The sequence below is a fragment of the Microcaecilia unicolor genome, chromosome 6, assembly GCF_901765095.1.
Source record: "Microcaecilia unicolor chromosome 6, aMicUni1.1, whole genome shotgun sequence".
Classification (NCBI taxonomy): Eukaryota; Metazoa; Chordata; class Amphibia; order Gymnophiona; family Siphonopidae; genus Microcaecilia; species Microcaecilia unicolor.
In genome coordinates, this window is record NC_044036.1 from 295,756,695 (window position 1) to 295,778,762 (window position 22,068).

General features: G+C 48.4%; 2 protein-coding genes across 4 annotated transcripts in view; one reads left to right on the forward strand and one right to left on the reverse strand.

Moving 5' to 3' along the window:
- GOLGA2 (golgin A2) overlaps window positions 1-2,258 on the reverse strand; it is a 107,097-nt gene extending 104,839 nt beyond the window's left edge. For both annotated transcript variants that reach the window (XM_030207936.1, XM_030207935.1), the window contains exon 1: window positions 2,151-2,258. In XM_030207936.1, coding sequence (XP_030063796.1) covers window positions 2,151-2,198 — 48 coding nt within the window. In that variant the 5' untranslated portion in view covers window positions 2,199-2,258. The remainder of the gene's footprint in view (window positions 1-2,150) is intronic.
- An 88-nt stretch (window positions 2,259-2,346) lies between these two features.
- SWI5 (SWI5 homologous recombination repair protein) overlaps window positions 2,347-22,068 on the forward strand; it is a 39,157-nt gene continuing 19,435 nt past the window's right edge. The window contains exons 1-4 of one of the 2 annotated variants that reach the window (XM_030207937.1): window positions 2,347-2,713; window positions 4,126-4,247; window positions 13,497-13,591; window positions 20,444-21,543. In XM_030207937.1, coding sequence (XP_030063797.1) covers window positions 2,678-2,713; window positions 4,126-4,247; window positions 13,497-13,591; window positions 20,444-20,508 — 318 coding nt within the window. In that variant the 5' untranslated portion in view covers window positions 2,347-2,677 and the 3' untranslated portion in view covers window positions 20,509-21,543. Of the gene's footprint in view, window positions 2,714-4,125; window positions 4,248-13,496; window positions 13,592-20,443; window positions 21,544-22,068 lie in introns of those variants that run through there. The other variant, XM_030207939.1, reaches the window with a different exon arrangement.

Genomic DNA, 22,068 nt, shown 5'->3' on the forward strand with positions numbered 1-22,068 from the left:
CCTACTCTCTGCTTCCTATCTTTCAACCAGTTCTTAATCCATAATAATACCCTACCTCCGATTCCATGACTCTGCAATTTCTTCAGGAGTCTTTCGTGCGGCACTTTGTCAAACGCCTTCTGAAAATCCAGATATACAATATCAACCGGCTCCCCATTGTCCACATGTTTGCTTACCCCCTCAAAAAAATGCATTAGATTGGTGAGGCAAGACTTCCCTTCACTAAATCCGTGCTGACTTTGTCTCATCAGTCCATGTTTTTGTATATGCTCTGCAATTTTATTCTTAATAATAGCCTCCACCATCTTGCCCGGCACCGACGTCAGACTCACCGGTCTATAATTTCCCGGATCTCCTCTGGAACCCTTCTTAAAAATCGGAGTAACATTGGCTACCCTCCAGTCTTCCGGTACTACACTCGATTTTAGGGACAGATTGCATATTTCTAACAGTAGCTCCGCAAGTTCATTTTTTAGTTCTATTAATACTCTGGGATGAATACCATCAGGTCCCGGTGATTTACTACTCTTCAGCTTGCTGAACTGACCCATTACATCCTCCAAGGTTACAGAGAATTTGTTTAGTTTCTCCGACTCCCCCGCTTCAAATATTCTTTCCGGCACCGGTGTCCCCCCCCAAATCCTCCTCGGTGAAGACCGAAGCAAAGAATTCATTTAATTTCTCCGCTACGGCTTTGTCCTCCTTGATCGCCCCTTTAACACCATTTTCGTCCAGCGGCCCAACCGACTCTTTGGCCGGTTTCCTGCTTTTAATGTATCTAAAAAAAATTTTACTATGTATTTTTGCTTCCAACGCTAATTTCTTCTCAAAGTCCTTTTTTGCCCTCCTTATCTCCGCTTTGCATTTGGCTTGCTCCCATTGTAGAGACAGTGGTTAGCTTATCTGGGTTTAAAAAAGGTTTGGACAAGTTCCCGGAGGAAAAGTCCATAGTCTGTTATTGAGATGGAGATGGGGGAAGTCACTGCTTGCCCCAGAATTGGTAGTATGGAATGCTGCTAATAATTGGGTTTCTGAAAAGTACTTGTGACCTGGATTGGCCACTGTTGGAAGCAGGATATTGGGCTTAATTAGGCTGATGAAGATAAGAAGATGAAGGGAAGGGAGGGGATACATTATTTTATTGATTGATAATTTCATGTGTGCCAAAAAAATAAATTTAGGAATTAGCTTTCCAGTAAGATTTTGAATACTCTGTAATGTAGACTAGTATGCATTAATGTGTAATATGAGGTATTTTCCTAATCTTTAATTTCTTATCCATATTTCTAGGTTTGTTCTTGTAACATATTGAAAATTTTAAATAAAAAAAATTGTGAGGCCAAATACGAATGTTTAATTTAATTAAAAAACGTATATTGCACTTTATCATTCTTGCCAAGTACTTATACAGTTTATGCACAGGCACTCCTGTGGGTGTAGGGGAGGTAGTAGGCATGTATATTCATTAGGGATTTCTTGAAAATTTGGCCCATTTGATTAGCAGTCCTGAGAACTGGAAGTAAATACCAAGGCACTAGGGAAAAGGAGGCCTCTCTTGTATTTATGTGACATGGAGGGGGGGCAGGAAATTCCTTCTCTCTCTCTATGACATGGGGAGGGAAGCAAGGGGTCCCCTAATCGCTCTATATATAACACGAACGGGGGTCGGGCAGCAAGCGGATCCCTCCTTTCTGTATGCCACTGAGGGGAAGAGGGATGTCCATTTCTTTCTGTATAATACTGGTGGTAGAAAAAGGGATCCCCTAGTCTTTCTGTTTGTCACTAGAGGAGAACAGGGATCCCTCTTCTCTCTGTATGATACTCGAGAGGAAGAGAAGCGGATCCCTTCTCTCTGTGACAATGGGGGAGGGCAGGGGATCCCTCTTTTTATCTGACACTGGAAGGAAGGGGAACCCTTCCTCTGTCTGATGGGGCGGGGGAGAAAAGAGAATCCCTCTCTCGCTCTGTATAAATTGGGGGAGGAGGGGATCCCTTCCTCACTATATAAATCACCCCCTCTTCCTCTGTTACACGAACCCAGATCCCCAATTGTAGTCTGGTCAAGGCCTTGCACTGTACACTTCATCGGCTTGCTACTATATGCTGTCCATTATCGCCCTGGAAGCCTTAGCGCCCTCTCCCACACTTACCTTCTTCTTAGCTGCAGCCAGCTTACTCTGTCTGCTCTCGTCAGCCATCCCGATAGCAGCAAGCGGATAACACGTCACCACGCTCCCAGCTGCCACCGCGGTACGGCATCACTGCGCGCGACCTCCTGCGCGACCCAAAACCTCCTTGGCGCAACGTAGCTCGAGCACGAGACTAATGGTGTGGGCGGAGCTAAAATCGTAATCAAGAAGAAGAGTAGAGGCAGAGGAGCGCGAAAAGTGGAAACTTGAACTTCCCATTCTAGAAACACAGGCAGGCAGCTCGTTTTGGATATTGCATTCTCGTGTTATATCTGACTAAATTCGCTCCAAACGCCGGAACTTCTCGAACTAAAAACAGCGAGGTGGTGTACTTTTGCTGCTTCGCGTTCGTGTTGTCAAGAGTCTGACTGTAAACACTGGATCGCTCACCTCTGCTTGTGCTCAGGAAAATAAGTTCTAACTGTTTATCTCAGCTCTGAGGCGACAACATTCATTTTCATCTTTCTTATTCTCGCACACCAGTTGCAATGCAGAAAAGTAACAAGTCACGTATCGGATTACTGGTAATTATATTTTATACTGAGGCTAGCTGCGCCTCCGTGCCTTACCTTATTTATTTATTTTAGGGACCGCTGCTCCCATTGTAAATGACTTTTTTAAAACTATTTTTTTTTTACTTGGGGCCCTGTTTACAAAGGCGTGCTAAAAATGAGCGTGCGCTAACCGTGTAGACGCCCATAGGAATATTATGGGCATCTACACGGTTAGCGTGAGCTAATTTTTAGCACTCGCTAAAAATCCTAACCCACCTTTGTAAACAGGGTCTTTAAGGGAAAACAGGGGCAAATAGAGGAAATGGCCATAGAATCCAAAGGAAAAAAAAAACTGGGATGTGTAATATAAGGTCGTTTTCAGGGATGGCCAGTCTCGCTCATTAGGAGTGTCACACACACTCTTTGAGCCCTGTTTCTCATTCATCAGAGCTTCAGTACTGGTGCACTGATCTTGGTTTACTTCTCTAAAGAGTATGTTTACTTAGGTGTGTTATCGTTTCTAACACACCTTTAAATTTAAGGTGCGCTAAACACTAACACACCTATACATTTCTATGGGCGCGTTAGCGTTTAACACACGTAAACCATTTACGTGTGTTAAAAACATAGGTGTAAGGCTTTCATTTCATGAAAACAGTGGTCCAGTGGCAACCCTGCCATGCCAGGTGGTACTCTTTATGGAGCTGCATCTCCCCCTTCCCTGAGCATACTTTCTTTTTTTGTTGTTTTCAAGTTGGCTGCAACAGTGAGTCCTACGCAGAGTTGCCAGATAACAAAAAATTTTCCAGCCCAATTTGTGGCCAAAAGTAGCCCAATCACAATAACCCTGGGCTCCTAGCTCGCCGTAAGCCCACGCTCCGAGGGTCAAGCGGCATAAGGTGAGCGGAGTAGAGCGGCGATTGGAGCGGCCAGGCCGAGGGAAGGCGACAAGCGAAGCCGCCTTTGCCCCCCGGTGCAGGAAGAGGTTGACCCTCACCCCAGGGGGACCTGCGAGGCCTGCGCGACGGAGTTCGCGCATCCAGCCTGCATCCAGCCCACCCTCCCTCCTATCCAGTGCTACCTACCGGACACACACGGTCGGACGTCCCGTTGTGCACCCGGGCTCCCGCCGCCCCTCCTCCCACCTGTTACCTTACCAGCGCGATGGGAGGCGACAGAGACCACACGGACGCACGTCCCGATCGGGCACCCGGCTCGGCCAACCAATACCTCGTCCGTAGATCGAGAGGACAACAAGAGCGAGGTACCGGACTTTGGTATACATATAAAGTATTGCGTACCATGTAAAATGAGTTTATCCTGTTGGGCAGACTAGATGGACCGTACAGGTCTTTAATCTGCCGTCATTTACTATGTTACTATGTGAATCCTGCAGCTGGAGTTTGCTTGAGAAGTTACTGTCTATCTCTTCTGCCACACAGATACAGTCTCAAAGATCTTCCAAAGTGGGAGCAGTCAGCAAGGATACCATTCACCAAGAGATCACAGACCTGAGGGAAAGAGATGCTGCTCTTTCTAAGGAGACGGCACAGCTGGTGGCTGAGTGAGTCTAAACCACAGAACAAAACCTTTGTCACTATGCTATTCATTTTTTACTGTTTTTAGTGATGAATCTCTTTAACACTAGTATCTTTAGAACAGATAATTTGTTTCTTTTTTTTTTTTAAGGAGATTTTATTGAGATTTTTGTTAGACAAAAGGGATACATAGAAGGAACAGGGATAATAGATATTCATAGATGTTATCTTATTTGTACATTTTCTAATAAGTTATGCAAAGTTATAACCATTAACACACTAGTAAAAGAGGCCCGTTTCTGGACCAAATGAAACGGGCGCTAGCAAGGTTTTCCTCCCCAACACCCCCGTCTCCCTCCCTCCCTACGTACCTACTGACCCCTTGGTCGTTCAGACGTCATTGCTTTCAACCGTTCGCCATTGCTCCGCCCTCGGTGTGTGACGCCATTGCTCCGCCCTCGACATCATCACGTTTGACGCGAGGGCGGGGCCCGGCGATTTCGGTGGCTTCACCACCACGAACCCTTCGAACCTGTCTTGAAGGAAGTGATGTCAGTGGCTTGGCTTCACTGACGTCAGTGTCTTCAGAACGTTGAGGGTGAGTTTTATTATATAGGATAATAAATTTTTCAAACTTAAACTTTTATAATTATTTTTAGATTTAAGTAACTATCATTAAAATAGAAAATGTATAGTATGTAAAGAGAGAATATTAAATGATAAGGTTATTGGAACAAGAAAGGCTCATGAAAGGTTACAGAGGAAATTGGAGGGTCATGGGATAGGAGGAAATGTCCTATTCCATATCATCAAGCTGATCAATCCATAGACTGGTGGGTTGTGTCCATCTACCAGCAGGTGGAGATAGAGAGCAAACTTTTGCCTCCCTATATGTGGTCATGTGCTGCCGGAAACTCCTCAGTATGTTCTCTATCTCAGCAGGTGGTGGTCACACACAGCAGCAGCTCTGGCTAGGCCTCCAAGCCTAATTTTTAGGTTTTGTTGAGTGCCTGGGGTTGAGGGCTCTTTTGAGCAAGTGCAAACCTGGTGGTGCCAGGTCCCTCCTTTTCTCCCCCCTCCCGCTGGCTCCGTTAAAAAAAAAAAAAAAAATTTTGAACGTCCTTAAAGGCGTTTATTTCGACGTTTATTTAAGCGTCTATTGCAGCTACTCACTGGGACACCAGGTCGTTACAACTCGGAGCGGACAGCAGGTAATTTTTACCTTTTTATAGCGGGCAGGGGGTTCCCCGATTCTTCTCCTCGTGGCATATGGCGTCGGAGGGCGAGGGCGCAAAGGGTTGCTCCCCGGGTCGCTTGAGCGCTTCTAGAGGGGATGCGGGGGTCTTCAAGCCTGATTCGCCCTCGTTTGGGGACAGTTTCGTGACCGATGAATGTCCCGGTCCTTCCTCTGGCGCGGCGGTTTTTCCCGCCATAAACACCCATCCCCCGCTCCTCGCCTCCGCCATCTTGGCCGGCCACGCGGCTCGGACGGCTTCTTCTTGGGCCGCCCTTGAGGTTGGAGACATTAATGCCATGAACGCCCTTAATTTGGGCGACGGCACAGAAGCGGCTAAAGTTAAGAGCCGTTCTTCCCGCGCGGCTCCTTCGCGGAGTTTCGCGCCGGACGCCATTTTGGATGCGCAGCATGTCTCTCCCCCGCTATTGCGAGCGCCGGTTGAGGGTGCGTCTAGGGCTGTTGCCCAGACTGCGGAAGTACACAGTCTGGGGGGTTTCTCCCCCGAGTTTGTTTTGCTGCTGCATCAGGCCTTCCTCATGCACAACGCTGCCCCTGCTCCCTCGTCTGGTAAAGAGGTTGAGGTTCCCAGAGGTAAACGCCCTCGGGTTGATTCCCAGGCCTTGGAGGAATTTGTCTCCTCCGATGTAGATGAGGGCAGCGTGTCTGAGGTCTCCCAACGGTCCTTTGCGGATTCCTTGGAGGAGACGGATCCCCGCTCGGATGGAGCGGATGACCCCTCTGCAGCGCGGCTTTTTAGCCCAGAGGATTTGCCCAACCTGTTGTTACAGGCCATGGACACTTTGAAGATTTCCTCTCCGGAGGACGTCTCTCCCTCAGCCCCTGTTGGCTCTGCCATTATGCTGGGGACGAAGCGCCCGCCTAGAACCTTCCACGTGCATGATGCCATGCACACCTTAATTTCGGCTCAATGGGATGTCCCAGAAGCGAGCCTTAAAGTGGCTAGGGCTATGTCCCGCCTCTATCCTTTGGCTGTGAGTGAACGTGAGGCCTATCTGTGGCCTACCGTGGATTCTTTAATCACTGCGGTGACTAAGAAAACGGCGTTGCCGGTGGAAGGTGGCACAGCCCTAAAGGACGCCCAAGACAGAAGATTGGAGGCGGCCTTAAGGTCGTCCTTTGAGGCGGCTGCTTTAAATTTGCAGGCCTCAGTTTGCGGCTCCTATGTGGCCAGGGCGTGCCTGACTATGGTGCAGCGGGCTTCCCCCTCGGATCATTCCTTGAGGGCTGATTGGCCGGCCCTGGAATCGGGCTTAGCCTATTTGGCAGACTTGCTGTATGATGTCTTGAGGGCCTCAGCGAAAGGCATGGCTCAGACAATCTCTGCGCGGCAGTGGCTTTGGCTGAAACATTGGTCTGCTGACCACGCCTCTAAATCCCGCCTGGCTAGGTTGCCTTTTAAAGGCAAGCTGCTCTTTGGGGTCGAGCTGGACAAAATCGTGACCGATCTCGGCACGTCTAAGGGCAAGAAGTTACCAGAGGTCAGGGCTCGGGCTAGTACTCGTCCCGGTACCTTCAGAGGACGGTTGCAGGAAGCCCGTCGGTACCGCCCGGGCAAGTCGGGCTCTGCCCCCTCTTCCTTCAAGAGGAATTTCTCCCCCAAGCAGCATTCCTTTCGCAGAGACCGCCGTCCCGGAGGTGCTCCCTCCGGTCCTCCCCCAGGGTCTCGTACCCAATGACGGGGTCTTGGTCCACGCCCTAGTGCAGATTGGAGGACGGCTGTCCTCGTTTCTGGGCGAGTGGACCACAATAACTTCAGACGCGTGGGTGCTGGAAGTCATCAGAGACGGCTACAAACTAGAATTCTGCCGACCCTTAAAAGACGGGTTTGTACTCTCTCCCTGCAAGTCTCCGGTCAAAGCTGTGGCAGTGCAGCAGACCTTGGACAATCTGATCCGCCTGGGTGCGGTCGTTCTGGTGCCAGAAAGTCAGCTTGGCAAGGGACGTTACTCCATTTACTTTGTGGTACCAAAGAAAGGAGGTTCTGTCCGGCCTATCCTCGACCTCAAAGGGGTCAATCGGGCCTTGAAAGTGCGGCACTTTCGCATGGAGACTCTCCGCTCTGTTATAGCGGCAGTGAAGGCAGGAGAGTTCCTGGCATCCTTGGACATCAAGGAAGCGTACCTGCATATTCCCATCTGGCCTCCTCATCAACGCTTTCTGCGTTTTGCAGTCCTGGGACGACACTTCCAGTTCAGAGCCCTCCCGTTCGGGTTGGCTACTGCTCCGCGGACCTTTTCCAAAGTAATGGTGGTCATCGCGGCCTTCCTTCGAAAGGAAGGGGTACAAGTCCATCCTTATCTGGACGACTGGTTGATCCGAGCCCCCTCTTATGCAGAGTGCGGCAAAGCTGTGGACCGGGTAGTTGCTCTTTTGAGCTCCCTGGGATGGATCATCAACTGGGAGAAGAGCCAGCTGCGCCCGACTCAGTCCCTGGAGTACCTGGGAGTTCGATTCGACACCCAAGTGGGCAGAGTGTTCCTGCCAGACAATCGGATTGTCAAACTTCAGGCTCAGGTGGACCAGTTCCTAGTAGCCTCTCCCCTTCGGGCTTGGGACTATGTGCAGCTGTTGGGCTCTATGACGGCCACGATGGAAGTTGTGCCTTGGGCCAGGGCTCATATGAGACCGCTTCAACACTCTTTGCTGCAGCGCTGGACTCCGATGTCGGAGGATTATGCTGTGCGCCTTCCCTTGGACCCAGCAGTGCGCAAGGCGCTGAGCTGGTGGATGCAGACAGACAAGTTGTCTGCGGGAATGCCTCTGGTGACCCCAGAGTGGATTGTCGTCACGACGGACGCCTCGTTGTCGGGCTGGGGAGCCCACTGCTTGGGAAGGACAGCGCAGGGGCTCTGGTCTCCTGCAGAGGCAAAGTGGTCTATCAACCTCCTGGAACTCAGAGCCATTCGGTTGGCGCTTTTGGAGTTCATCCCGGTACTGGTGTTGAAGCCTGTACGGGTCCTGTCGGACAATGCCACGGCTGTGGCCTATGTCAACCGCCAGGGAGGTACCAAGAGCGCCCCTCTAGCCAAGGAGGCTATGAATCTTTGCCAGTGGGCGGAAGTGAACCTGGAGCAGCTTTCAGCGGCCCACATTGCCGGAGTCATGAATGTCAAGGCGGACTTTCTCAGTCGCCATACCTTGGAGCCCGGAGAGTGGCAGCTATCTGCTCAGGCGTTCTTGGACATCACGAAGCGCTGGGGCCAGCCGAGCCTAGATCTGATGGCGTCATCGGCCAATTGCCAAGTGCCGCGCTTTTTCAGCAGAGGACGGGACCCTCGATCCCTGGGAGTAGATGCTCTTCTCCAACAGTGGCTGACACAAGAGCTTCTCTATGTGTTCCCGCCCTGGCCCATGTTGGGCAGGGTGCTAGACCGGGTGGCAAAGCATCCCGGCAGGGTAATCCTGGTGGGTCCGGATTGGCCCAGGCGTCCCTGGTATGCGGACTTGATCAGGCTCTCAGTCGACGATCCTCTGCGGCTGTCAGTGGAGCAGGGCCTGTTACATCAGGGTCCCGTGGTGATGGAGGATCCCTCCCCCTTTGGTCTTACGGCCTGGCTATTGAGCGGCAGCGTCTGAGGAAGAAGGGCTTCTCAGACAAGGTCATCGCCACTATGCTGAGAGCGAGGAAGCGCTCTACTTCTACTGCTTACGCCAGGGTTTGGCGTATCTTTGCAGCGTGGTGTGAAGCAGGCTCACTTTCTCCCTTCACTGCTCCAATTTCTTCAGTGTTGGCGTTCCTGCAAGAAGGTCTGGAGAAAGGCCTGTCGCTCAGTTCCCTTAAAGTCCAGGTAGCGGCTCTGGCTTGCTTCAGGGGCCGCCTGAAGGGTGCTTCCCTGGCTTCACAGCCAGATGTGGTGCGCTTTCTCAAGGGAGTTAATCACCTGCGCCCTCCTCTGCACTCAGTGGTGCCTGCGTGGAATCTCAACCTGGTGCTAAGAGCATTGCAGAAGCCGCCGTTTGAACCCTTGTCGAGGGCATCTCTGAAAGACCTGACGTTGAAAGCAGTCTTTTTGGTGGTTATCACTTCAGCCAGAAGAGTTTCCGAGCTCCAGGCGCTCTCATGTCGAGAGCCTTTTCTGCAGTTCACTGAGGCAGGAGTGACTATTCGCACAGTGCCTTCCTTCCTGCCCAAGATTGTTTCTCGCTTCCATGTGAATCAGCAGCTCTGTCTCCCTTCCTTTCGTAGGGAGGACTACCCAGAGGAGTACTCTGCTCTTAAATATCTGGATGTGAGACGAGTCATCATCAGATACTTGGAAGTGACCAATGATTTCCGGAAATCGGATCATCTGTTTGTCCTGTTTGCAGGTCCTCGTAAGGGTCTGCAGGCTGCTAAGCCTACAGTGGCAAGATGGGTCAAGGAAGCCATTGCAGCGGCTTATGTGGCCGCGGGGAAGGTGCCGCCTATCCAGCTGAAGGCTCACTCCACGAGAGCTCAGGCGGCCTCGATGGCAGAGGCCGGATCCGTCTCCTTGGAAGAGATATGCAAGGCGGCAACTTGGGCTTCGGCTCATACATTCTCCAAGCATTACCGTTTGACTGTGGCTGCACGGGCGGAGGCCTGGTTTGGAGCTTCAGTGTTGAGGTCAGGGATTTCAATGTCCCGCCCTGGGTGAGTACTGCTTCGGTACATCCCACCAGTCTATGGATTGATCAGCTTGATGATATGGAAGGTAAAATTATGTATAATCATACCTGATAATTTTCTTTCCATTAATCATAGCTGATCAATCCATAGCCCCTCCCAGATATCTGTACTGTTTTTATTCTGGTTGCATTTCAGGTTCAAGTTTAGTCTTCAGTTACTTCAGAAAGACTTCGTGTTCAAGTTTTTTCACTTGGATTCTTCAAGAGTTAAGACGAGTTTGTGTTACAGTGAGCTGCTGCATTCCTCTCCCCTCCGTTTTACGGGGCTGGATTGAGACTTAAATTCTGCCGGCACTCCCTCCCGCTTCGTGCGGCTGTAGGGCAGCTTTGTACCCCTCCCGCTTCGGCGGTGTTAGGGTCAGTCAGCTCCTCCCGCGGTTGCGGTTGCAGGATAAGCCAGATCCCCCCGCATCGGCGGGTGTGGTGTCCCTCCCCCGCTCCGCGGGGATGAGCTGGACGGATTCCCCTCCCCCACTTGTGTGGGGATGAGCTGGGTTAATTCCCCTCCCCCGTTTCGGCGGTGGTGAGCTGGGCAGAGTGTCCCTTCGTGGGTGTAATTCTCTAAGTGCTGAGTCCTGCGGATGGAGCTTTGATATCGACATACTGAGGAGTTTCCGGCAGCACATGACCACATATAGGGAGGCAAACGTTTGCTCTCTATCTCCACCTGCTGGTAGATGGACACAACCCACCAGTCTATGGATTGATCAGCTATGATTAATGGAAAGAAAATTATCAGGTATGATTATACATAATTTTACCTTGTGGATTAAAAACTGGTTGAAGGATAGGAAACAGAGAGTGGGGTTAAATGGGCAGTATTCACAATGGAGAAGGGTAATTAGTGGGATTCCTCAGGGGTCTGTGCTAGGTCTGCTGCTTTTTAACATATTTATAAATGATTTAGAGCTGGGAGTAACTAGTGAGGTAATTAAATTTGCTGATGACACAAAGTTATTCAAAGTCGTTAACTCGCGACAGGATTGTGAAAAATTACAGAAGGACCTTACGAGACTGGGCAGCTAAATGGCAGATGATGTTTAATGTGAGCAAGTGCAAGGTGATACATGTGGGGAAAAAGAACCCGAATTATAGCTACGTCATGCAAGGTTCCACGTTAGGAGTTACGGACCAAGAAAGGGATCTGGGTGTCGTCGTCGATAACACACTGAAACCTTCTGCTCAGTGTGCTGCTGTGGCTAGGAAAGCGAATAGAATGTTGGGTATCATTAGGAAAGGTATGGAAAACAAGTGTGAGGATGTTATAATGCCGTTGTATCGCTCCATGGTGCGACCGCACCTTGAGTATTGTGTTCAATTCTGGTCGCCGCATCTCAAGAAAGATATAGTAGAATTGGAAAAGGTGCAGCGAAGGGCGACTAAAATGATAGTGGGGATGGGACAACTTCCCTATGAAGAAAGACTAAGGAGACTAGGGCTTTTCAGCTTGGAGAAGAGATGGCTGAGGGGAGACATGATAGAGGTATATAAAATATTGAGTGGATGTGAAGCGTCTGTTCACACTTTCCAAAAATACTAGGACTAGGGGACATGCGATGAAACTACAGTGTAGTAAATTTAAAACAAATCGGTGAAAATATTTCTTCACCCAACGCATAATTAAACTCTGGAATTTGTTGCCGGAGAACGTGGTGAAGGCAGTTAACTTAGCAGAGTTTAAAAAGGAGCTAGACGGTTTCCTAAAGGACAAGTCCATAAACCACTACTAAATGGACTTGGAAAAAATCCACAATTCCAGGAATAACATGTATAGAATGCTTGTACGTTTGGGAAGCTCGCCAGGTGCCCTTGGCCTGGATTGGCCGCTGTCGTGGACAGGATGCTGGGCTCGATGGACCTTGGTCTTTTCCCAGTGTGGCATTAATTATGTACTTATGTAAGAAAAGAAAAGAAGAAAGGGGGAAGAGGAGTAGGGAGAGTAATAGTAGCTAAAGACTTCAAATGATATAAGTAAGTACAATGAACCTTTATGCAATATTGTGTTAGTACAGGAAGAGTTTAAATGGCTTGTTAGAATAAAATACATGACACTATACAATCAAAATTAAGGTATTTAAGGGCTATTACTTCTGCATATAGACAAAAATGAACATTATATAGAAGAATTGGGTCGATCATTTGTCAAATAGTGTTCAACTGGTAGCCATATTTTTTTAGTTTGTATTAATTTTAATTTAATAGCAAGAAGTTTCAAATTTATGTATCTGTAAAACAGAATACCACCAGAAATGAATGTTGAGGTTGGTATTATCTTTCCAATTAGTTGTCACCATTTTTAGCGCTATAACAATTAATATGTCATAAAGCTTGGAAAGACACAGATCTGTTGGCGTTTCCAAAGCAAGTGAACCAAAAATAATTTTGCTTGTAGAGATGTTTTCAGACAAGGAAAGTATAGTTGAGATTTTTTGCCATACTTTGCTCCAAAATTGAAAAGTATGTTTGCATTCTATAAGCATGTGTAGAAGCGTACCTTTTTCAGATTTGCAGGACCAACATTGGTTATCATTTAACAGAACAGCTGTATACATTTTTTGTGGAGTCCATAATGATCTATGATGTATGAAAAAAATTGATTGAAGATAGTTTGCTGAAGCAATTGGTTTTCTTATTTTTGTCCAAAAAAGAGACCGTTGATGATCAGTTAATTGGTGTTGTAGATCGTGTTCCCAGACTGATTGAAGACTGATTTTTCCTTTTAAATTAGGAGAAATTAAGAATTTATAAATTTGAGATGCCACATGTCCCTTTTTATTGATTGTTGATAGGAATTCAAAAATTGAATGAGTAGACGATACCATTCTATATAAGTAAGATTGAATCGATTTGAGGCAATGTAATTTGTTTCATTGGTAGGGCACCTGAAGCAACTCTTCTAAAAAAAAAAAAAAAAATCATTTAGAAGGTAATTTTACATGCTGCCTGCAGCACTTGTAGGCTCATGGCTGCTTTGTACAAGCTGATTTTTAAAGAGAAAAAATCCTTACAGAGTGTGGTTATTATGTATTCATACACGTGCGTATTATGTACGTACTCATACACTTGGCTTTGGAATTTCAAAATCATTATTTTGGATTAAATCCCTGACCTAACTGCCTTCTTTTTACTGCAGGTAAAATTTATAGTACGTGCACTGTTTTATCTGCAGTAAAAGGGGGGACAGTTTTTTGCTGCATAAAAATGTTTGCATATTGTCTGTTAAAAGAATAGAAGCACACATAGAAAAGCCAAGTGCACTGTGGTCCTAGAAATGTTATTAGCACTACAGTGTCATTTAGTACAGGATAATGACTATAGATGTTATGCTGATAAAGATGGCACTTATCTTCCCTTCCCCTTTACTTTCCAGGGGATACAGTCTGGAAGAACTGGACAAACATATTTCATTGCTGCATCAATATAATGATCTCCGAGACACTGGGCAACTTCTTCTGGGTAGGCTAGGTATGTCATACTGCTCTAAGCTACTTTCACTGTATAGTGTCAAATAGCATTCATCTACTATCAAAATGCCCAGGTGAGGTGAGAACCAGGTGGTGGTTACCTACTGTCTTTGTGCGTAGGTGGGGTCAGACAGTATTCTTCTACTGTTGCTGCATGCAGGTAGAGTGAGAACCAGGAGTATCAGGGCTTGAAAGCTATTTAGAACACTTGGGCATTAAACTAAGGGCTCCTTTTACAAAGGCACGCTAGCGTTTTTAGCGTGTGCTAAAAATAAGCATGTATTAAACATTAGAGACACCCATATATTCCTATGGGCGTATCTAGCATTCTCCGAGAACAAGCAGGCTGACTATTCTCACCATTGGGTCGTCATCCGTGACGGCACAGGAGACCGGCAAAAACTTGAGAGCAAACGAAGAAGTCTCTCGAACGTTTCGTCACGCGGGCAGAGTGCACCACACGTGCGCGAACGGCTTCCCGCCCGCGACACGAGCATCAGTCCCTCAGTTGCTTTTTTTCCGTGACGCTGGAAACACGGAGTTTTTTTCTGCTTCGCTGTTGCCTTCGGCCCAGGGAATCGCGTGTGAGTTGTTTCTTTTTTCATTAGCCACCTGTCTCGAGGCCTACTGCTATGAAGGCCCCCCGGGACCGACCTTCGTCGGACCCGGCCCCGAGGAGGCGTGAGGATTCCACGTCCTCCTCTTCAGTACCGAGGAGTCTCAATGACGGGTGTCGAGTGAAGGCTAAGAAGCACCGTCATCGTTCTCCTTCCAGACACGGTACCGAGAGCTCCGGGGAGCCGAGGGATTCGGCACCCGAGAAGTGTTGGCGCCGAGAGGACCGCTCACCCTCTATACAGGAGGTGCCGATGCATTGGTCTTCCGGCAGCTTGGTACCAGCTCTCAAGCCCCCTCAGATTCTGCCAACGGCCCCGCAGCCTTTTCCGATGGAGGCTCTCGACGAGAGCATCAGGGCCCTTCCAGAGCTTCTGGAGGGATTGCCGCGCCAGACTGTGTCGGTTCCAGGGGTGCTTGCGCCTCCTGCATTGACTGTGGAAGCAGCATCTGGGCCTTCGCCTGTGGTGAGGTCACCGTCCTCGGTGCTGCTTGCAGCATCGATGTCAGTTGCCACCCGGGTTGATTCGGCGGAGGAAGCTTCGCCGCAGTCCATGCAGGGGTCGACTTCTCGACATTCCCCTCAAGGTCGTCGTTCCTCGACATCGAGACGGGTTCGGGCTGCTCTTAGAGAACTTTTGTCCGACACCAATGATGAGCGCTCGTGGAAGGAGGAGGAAGATCCCAGATACTTTTCGGAGGAAGAGTCATATGGGGTCCCCTCTCATCCTACTCCGCTGATTGAAAGAAGATTGTCTGCACCTGAGAGTCTTTCTTTTTCCTCCTTCATTTGGGAAATGTCCAAGGACATTCCTTTCCCTATGGAGGTTCTGGATGAGCCCAGGGCCGAGATGCTCGAGGTCTTGGACTATCCTTCTCCGCCCACAGAGGTTGCAACGGCCCCCTTGCATAACACACTCAGGGAAGTTCTTATGTGAAACTGGTCGTTCCCTCTATCTAATCCAGTGGTCCCCAAAAAAGCTGAGTCCCAGTACAGAGTCCATGGAGAACCAGTAATGGTGAAGATCGAACTACCTCACAATTCCATGGTGGTGGACTCTGCTCTCAGAAGAGCCAAGAGTACTAGAGTCTATGCCTCGGCACCCCCAGGCAGAGAGTCTAGGACCTTGGATTCTTTTGGGAAGAAAACGTATCAGGCCGCTATGCTCGCCGCCAAGATACAAACTTACCAGCTCTACACGAGCATCTACTTGCGGAACTCGGTGAGGCAACTGTCCAGTTTGGTCGAAGCACTTCCTCCGGAGCTCGCCGAACCTTTTCACCAGGTGGTCAGGCAGCAGAAGGCGTGTTGCAAATTCCTGGCAAGGAGTACTTATGATACTTTTGATGTGGCATCCCAAGTAGCCGCTCAAGGTATAGTGATGCGCAGACTCTCATGGCTGCGTGTCTCTGACCTGGATCATAAAACCCAGCAGCGAATGGCAGTCGTTCCTTGCCGGGGGGATAATCTTTTTGGAGAAAAAGTAGAGGACATGGTCGATCAGATCAAGAAGCACCATGATGCTATGGATTTTCTCTCCCGCCAGGCGTCTTCTGCTACCGCTTCCTCATCTAGGAGGTTTTTTGGAGGGAAGAGGGGTGCTCCCTATTCCTACAATAGGCGTAGGTACACTCCTGCTTCTCGGCAGCCTATCCAGGCTCAGTCCCAGCATGCTCGTTCCCGTCAATGGCGTGCGCCTAAGGCCCCTGCAGCTCCCCAGCAAAAGCAAGGGACAAGCTTTTGACTGGCTCCAGTGCAGCATAGCCTCAGAAAAAGTGCCCGTGCCGGATGGCTCACCCGTCGGGGGGAGGTTGATATTTTTTCACCAGAGGTGGCCTCTTATAACCTCCGACAGGTGGGTTCTTCAAATACTCCGGTTAGGGTACACTCTCAGTCTGGAATCCATGCCTTCAAATTGTCCACCGGGAACTCAGTCCTTCAGCTCCCAGCACAAACAGGTACTTGCAGAGGAACTCTCTGCCCTTCTAAAGGCCAATGCGGTCAAACCCGTTCCACCAGGGGAGGAAGGGCTGGGATTCTATTCCAGGTACTTCCTTGTGCAAAAGAAAACGGGGGATGCGTCCCATCCTAGACCTAAGGGCCCTAAACAAATTCTTAGTCCGAGAGAAGTTCAGGATGGTTTCTCTAGGCACCCTTCTTCCCATGATTCATGAAAATGATTGGCTATGCTCTCTGGACTTAAAGGATGCCTATACTCACATCTCGATACGCCCAGCTCACAGGAAGTATCTTCAATTTCAGTTGGGAACTTGGCACTTTCAGTACTGTGTACTGCCCTTTGGCCTCACGTCTGCGCCCAGAGTCCTCACAAAGTGCCTGGCAGTTGTCGCAGCATCGCTGTACAGACTGGGAGTGCATGTCTTCCCTTATCTCGACGATTGGCTGGTGAAGAGCATCTCGGAGGCAGGCGCTCTACAGTCCATGTGGATGACTATTCGACTGCTAGAGCTACTGGGGTTTGTAATCAATTATCCCAAGTCCCATCTTGTCCTAGTTCAGAAATTGGAGTTCATTGGAGCTCTGTTGGACACACGGATGCCTCAAGCTTATTTCCCCCAGGCAAGGGCAGACAATCTCCTGGCCCTAGTGTCCTTGGCTCGAGCGTCTCAACAGATCACAGCTCGGCAGATGTTGAGACTTTTAGGGCACATGGCTTCCACAGTTCATGTGACTCCCATGGCACGCCTACATATGAGATCAGCTCAATGGACCCTAGCTTCCCAGTGGTGCCAGGCCACAGGGGATCTAGAGGATGTGATCCATCTTTCCACCGACTTTTGCAGTTCCCTTCACTGGTGGACCATTCGATCCAATCTGACCTTGGGACCTCCATTCCAAATTCCTCAGCCGCTGAAAGTGCTGAAGGATGCATCCCTCCTGGGGTGGGGAGCTCATGTAGATGGACTTCACACTTGAGCTTGGTCCTTTCAGGAAAAGGATCTTCAGATCAACCTCCTTGAATTACGAGCGATCTGGAACCCTCTCAAGGCTTTCAGAGATCGGCTGTCCAATCAAATCATTTTAATTCAGACAGAAAATCAGGTTGCAGTGTATTACACTAACAAGCAGGGGGGCACCAGATCTCGCCCTCTGTGTCAGGAAGCCATCCAGATGTGGCTTTGGGTGCACCACCACGGCATGTTTACCAGGCCACTTATCTGGCAGGCGTAAACAACAGTCTGGCCAACAGGTTGAACAGGATCATGCAACCTCACGAGTGGTCACTGAACATGGACATTGTCCGCAAGATCTTCCGAGCGTGGGGCACCCCCTCGGTGGATCTTTTTACCACTCAGTTCAATCACAAAGTCCCTCAATTCTGTTTCAGACTTCAGGCTTACGACAGACTAGCATCAGATGCCTTTCTCCTTCATTGGGGGGACAGGCCTTCTGTATTAATATCCTCCCATACCTCTAGTAGGGAAGACTTTACTGAAACTCAAGCAAGACCGTAGAGCCATGATTCTGATTGCGCCCTTTTGGCCTCGTCAGATCTGGTTCCCTCTTCTTCTGGAGTTGTCCTCTGAAGAACTGTGGACATTGGAGTGTTTTCTGACCCTCATCACCCAGAACGAGGGGTTGCTTCTACATCCCAACCTCCAGTCTCTGGCTCTCACGGCCTGGATGTTGAGCGCTTAGAAATTGCCTCCTTGGGTCTTTCAGAAGGTGTCTCCCGAGTCTTGCTTGCTTCCAGAAAAGATTGCATGAAAAAGTGTTATTCTTTCAAATGGAGGAGGTTTGCCGACTGGTGTGACAGCAAGGCCCTAGATCCTTTTTCTTTTCCTACATGGACCCTGCTTGAATACCTTCTACACGTATCAGAGTCTGGTCTCAAGACCAACTCCGTAAGGGTTCACCTTAGTGCAATTGGTGCTTATTATCAACGTGTAGAAGGTCAGCCTATCTCTGGATAGCTTTTAGTAGTTCGTTTCATGAGAGGTTTGCTTTTGTCAAAGCCCCCAGTCAAACCTCCACCAGTGTCATGGGATCTCAACGTCATTCTCACCCAGCTGATGAAAGCTCCTTTTGAGCCACTGAATTCCTGCCATCTGAAGTACTTGACCTGGAAGGTCATTTTCTTGGTGGCTGTTACTTCAGCTCGTAGAGTCAGTGAGCTCCAAGCCCTGGTAGTGCATGCACCTTATATCAAGTTTCATCATAACAGAGTAGTTCTCCGTACTCACCCTAAGTTGTTGTCGAAGGTGGTGTCGGAGTTCCATCTGAACCAGTCAATTGTCTTGCCAACATTCTTTCCCCGTCCTCATACCCGCCCTGGTGAAGACAAGTTGCACACCTTGGACTGTAAGAGAGCATTGGCCTTTTACGTGGAGCGGACAAAGCCCTATAGACAGTCCGCCCAGTTGTTTGTTTCTTTTGATCCCAACAGGAGGGGAGTTGCCATCGGAAAACGCACAATCTCCAATTGGCTAGCAGATTGCATTTCCTTCACTTGTGCCCAAGTTGGGCTGACTCTGGAGGGCCATGTCACGGCTCACAATGTTACAGCCATGGCTGCATCAGTGGCTCACTTAAAGTCAGTCTTCATCAAGGAGATTTGAGGTCATCAGTCCACACATTCATATCTCACTACTGCCTTCAGCAGGATACCTGATGCGACAGTCTGTTTGGGCAATCGGTGCTGCAGAATCTGTTCGGGGTTTAGAATCCAACTCCACCCTCCTAGGCCCATTTTTGTCCTGATCCAGACTGCACTCTCACTTAGTTGTGTTTCTTTTCAGGTCAATCTGTCATGTTCTCGCCGTTGCAAGGCCCGATTGACCAATGTTTATTGTTTTGAGTGAGCCTGGAGGCTAGGGATACCCCAGTGGTGAGAATAGTTAGCCTGCTTGTCCTTGGAGAAAATGAAGATACATACCTGTAGCAGGTATTCTCCGAGGACCAGGCTGATTATTCTCACATACCCACCCTTCTCCCCTTGGAGTTGTTCTAGTTTCTGGTTTGCTTTTTATTAAACTGAGGGACTCGAGCTCATGTCGCGGGCGGGAAGCCATTCGCGCATGCGCGTTGCGCTCTGCCTGCACGACGAAGTGTTCAAGAGACTTCTTCGTTTGCTCTCAAGTTTTTGCCGGTCTCCTGGCCCGTCGTGGAGGACGACCCAATGGTGAGAATAATCAGCCTGCTGTCCTCGGAGAATACCTGCTACAGGTATGTATCTTCATTTTTCATGCACACTAAAAACGGGAGCCTTTGTAAAAGACCCCCCTAAGTTTGGTAGGAACCTGTAGGTACAAAACGTTGCCTTCTAACGCTGCTTTTTGTATTTTTGAGGGGAGGGTTGGCGTTTTAATACATTACAGGGATAATTGAGAAGTCTGAATATGTTTGTTGGCATTTTTCTGCTTTCATCTTCTCTGTTTCCTTTATTTTTGCATTTTTTTTTTCTTACTCCCCTCAGCTTTTCTTCTGATGAGCCTTTCTCCTTCTCTTTTTTTTTTTTTTTTTGTCTCCAGCCTTTTCTCTCTCTCTGCTTCTTGTCTCTCTTCTGTGAACCAGTGGGGGGGGGGGGGGGTCAACCACATGAAACATCACTCCTCCTTGGCCTGGGCCAGCTTCCTTTAGGGCTAGGGTTAACATTTCAATTACTTTCTCCTCCCCTAGTCTCCTGCCTTTCTTCCCACTCAATCCCTTTCTCTGCCTCCAATTTCACCCCTTTATTCACTCCTCTCCTTAGTCTGTTCCTCACCCCTCACATCCAGCTTCCCCTCCTGGATCCCTTTTCCCTCTAGGGAGTAGTCTGTCTTCATCAGATCCTCTTGGACTTGAGTCAGCTATGGCACTTGTTCTTGGGTCTGGGTTGGTCATAGTAGTGTCTATGTGAGTGCCACTGGTATTAGAAGGTGCTTTTCAAACTACATCCTGAAGAAGAGTGCGAGCAAATAAAATAAATACATGGAGCACAGGCTTTTTCTATCGCAGAGTATTCTTTTACTATTACTTTTTGCAGGTATGGGGTGAGATCTGCCTGGGCGGAGATCCCATGGAGAGAAACAGAGAAGAATGGAGTGGGAAATGGACCATGACCTCCAGAGATTGTCCTTGTTTTGTCTGGAGTCCATAGTCCATTTCCCGCCCCATTCTCTGTGGGGTGGGGTGAGATAGTGTTCATCATAGTGCTGGGCTAACTTTTTTTCTCTTCCAGGGCAACAGCTGATAGAATTGTGACACCCCTGTTGGGATTACTTGTTTTCTTTACAGCGGTTCTCCGAGGTGTTACTACAAAGGATATGTACCTAGAATTTGATATGGAGCTTGAAGATTAATTATAGTACTGAAGGTCATCGCTGTGAGCAGAGAAAGTGGATGCAAAGGACTTCCTGTCTGAAGACATTTGTTTACTAAGGGGGCTGGCGGTACTCCGAGGCGTTACTACAAAGGATATGTACCTAGAATTTGATATGGAGCTTGAAGATTATAGTGCTGAATGTCATCGATGTGAGCAGAGAAAGTGGATGCAAAGGACTTCCTGTCTGAAGACATTTGTTTACTAAGGGGGCTGGCGGTACTCCGAGGCGTTACTACAAAGGATATGTACCTAGAATTTGATATGGAGCTTGAAGATTATAGTGCTGAATGTCATCGATGTGAGCAGAGAAAGTGGATGCAAAAGACTTCCTGTCTGAAGACATTTGTTTACTAAGGGAGCTAGTGGCTGGCGGTGCAGTAATGCTGACACAGGCCATTCACGCCGCACATCTAAGTAAATGGGGGTAAGTGTTAGAATTCAAGCAGTGTCCCTCGGCTTCTCAAGGAATGTGCCAGAGAAAGGCTATGACGCTGCAGGCGCATAGCTACTGATTGGCTCTAAGTTTATCATAAACATCTTAGATTTAAAATTACATATTTTATATGAGGGGGCCAGAATAATTAACACATCTTTTTTGGTTTACTGAACTTTATAGAGAGCTGGAAATTGTAAGAAAATTGGAATAAACAATATATACTGAAGACAGCCTGCTGAAACCTATTGGGGGGGAGGGTAGTCCTTGTGCACTGTTGCAGAGGTGGGTGAATGGTTTTACTTCCATCTTCGTTTCTTTTCATTTGTAAGGCTTTATACTTCTGACTTTTCCCATATTTAAGAATTCTCTTTTAGCTGTTTCTTTATGGTTGGCCCTTCCTGGCCATGCGTATGATCATTAAGAGTCATTTTCCTCTGCTTTTAGAGACAGATGGTCTCCATGTTCTAAAGGATAACTTTGCTATAGACTTTATAGCTTCCTCTATCACTGATCCAGCACAGGTGCTGTAATCTGCAGTCCTCAGCTTCCCATCACCTCTTCTGCCGTTGCATGAAACACATTCCTTAGCATCCCTCCGGACCGGACCAGGATTGGACTGTTGGGTTGTGCCCGCCTACCAGCAGGTGGAGACTGAGAAAAAACTCTGACTCTAGAGAGCCAATAGGAGCCCTGGCCATGTGACCTTAGCCTCAGTATTTTCTCAGTCTCTCAGCAGGTAGGAAGTGAGCCCATTAGTCTCTCTCTCTCTTTTTCTCTATAAGATATTACAGATATATTTATAATACTTTTTCTGTGCCTGGAATCGTAATTAGAGGCTTGACAGGGTTTCTTTTCTTTCTTTGACAGCCTCTGGGGTGTTAAACTCGGGTGTCTCGAGTCCACCCCCCTTCCTCCCCATCTCCCTGGCTTAGCAGGGAAGGGCCGTCCCTTTCTCTGGAAAGGTATACCGTCTTAGGGAGAGGCAGCCACTTTTAATAGGCAGCTGTTTTTAAAGAATTAAATCAAGTAAAAGAAAATTAAAAGAATTAATTCAATTGAAAGGAATTTAAAGGAAGTAGTTTTTGCTTTCCCCAGGCTTAT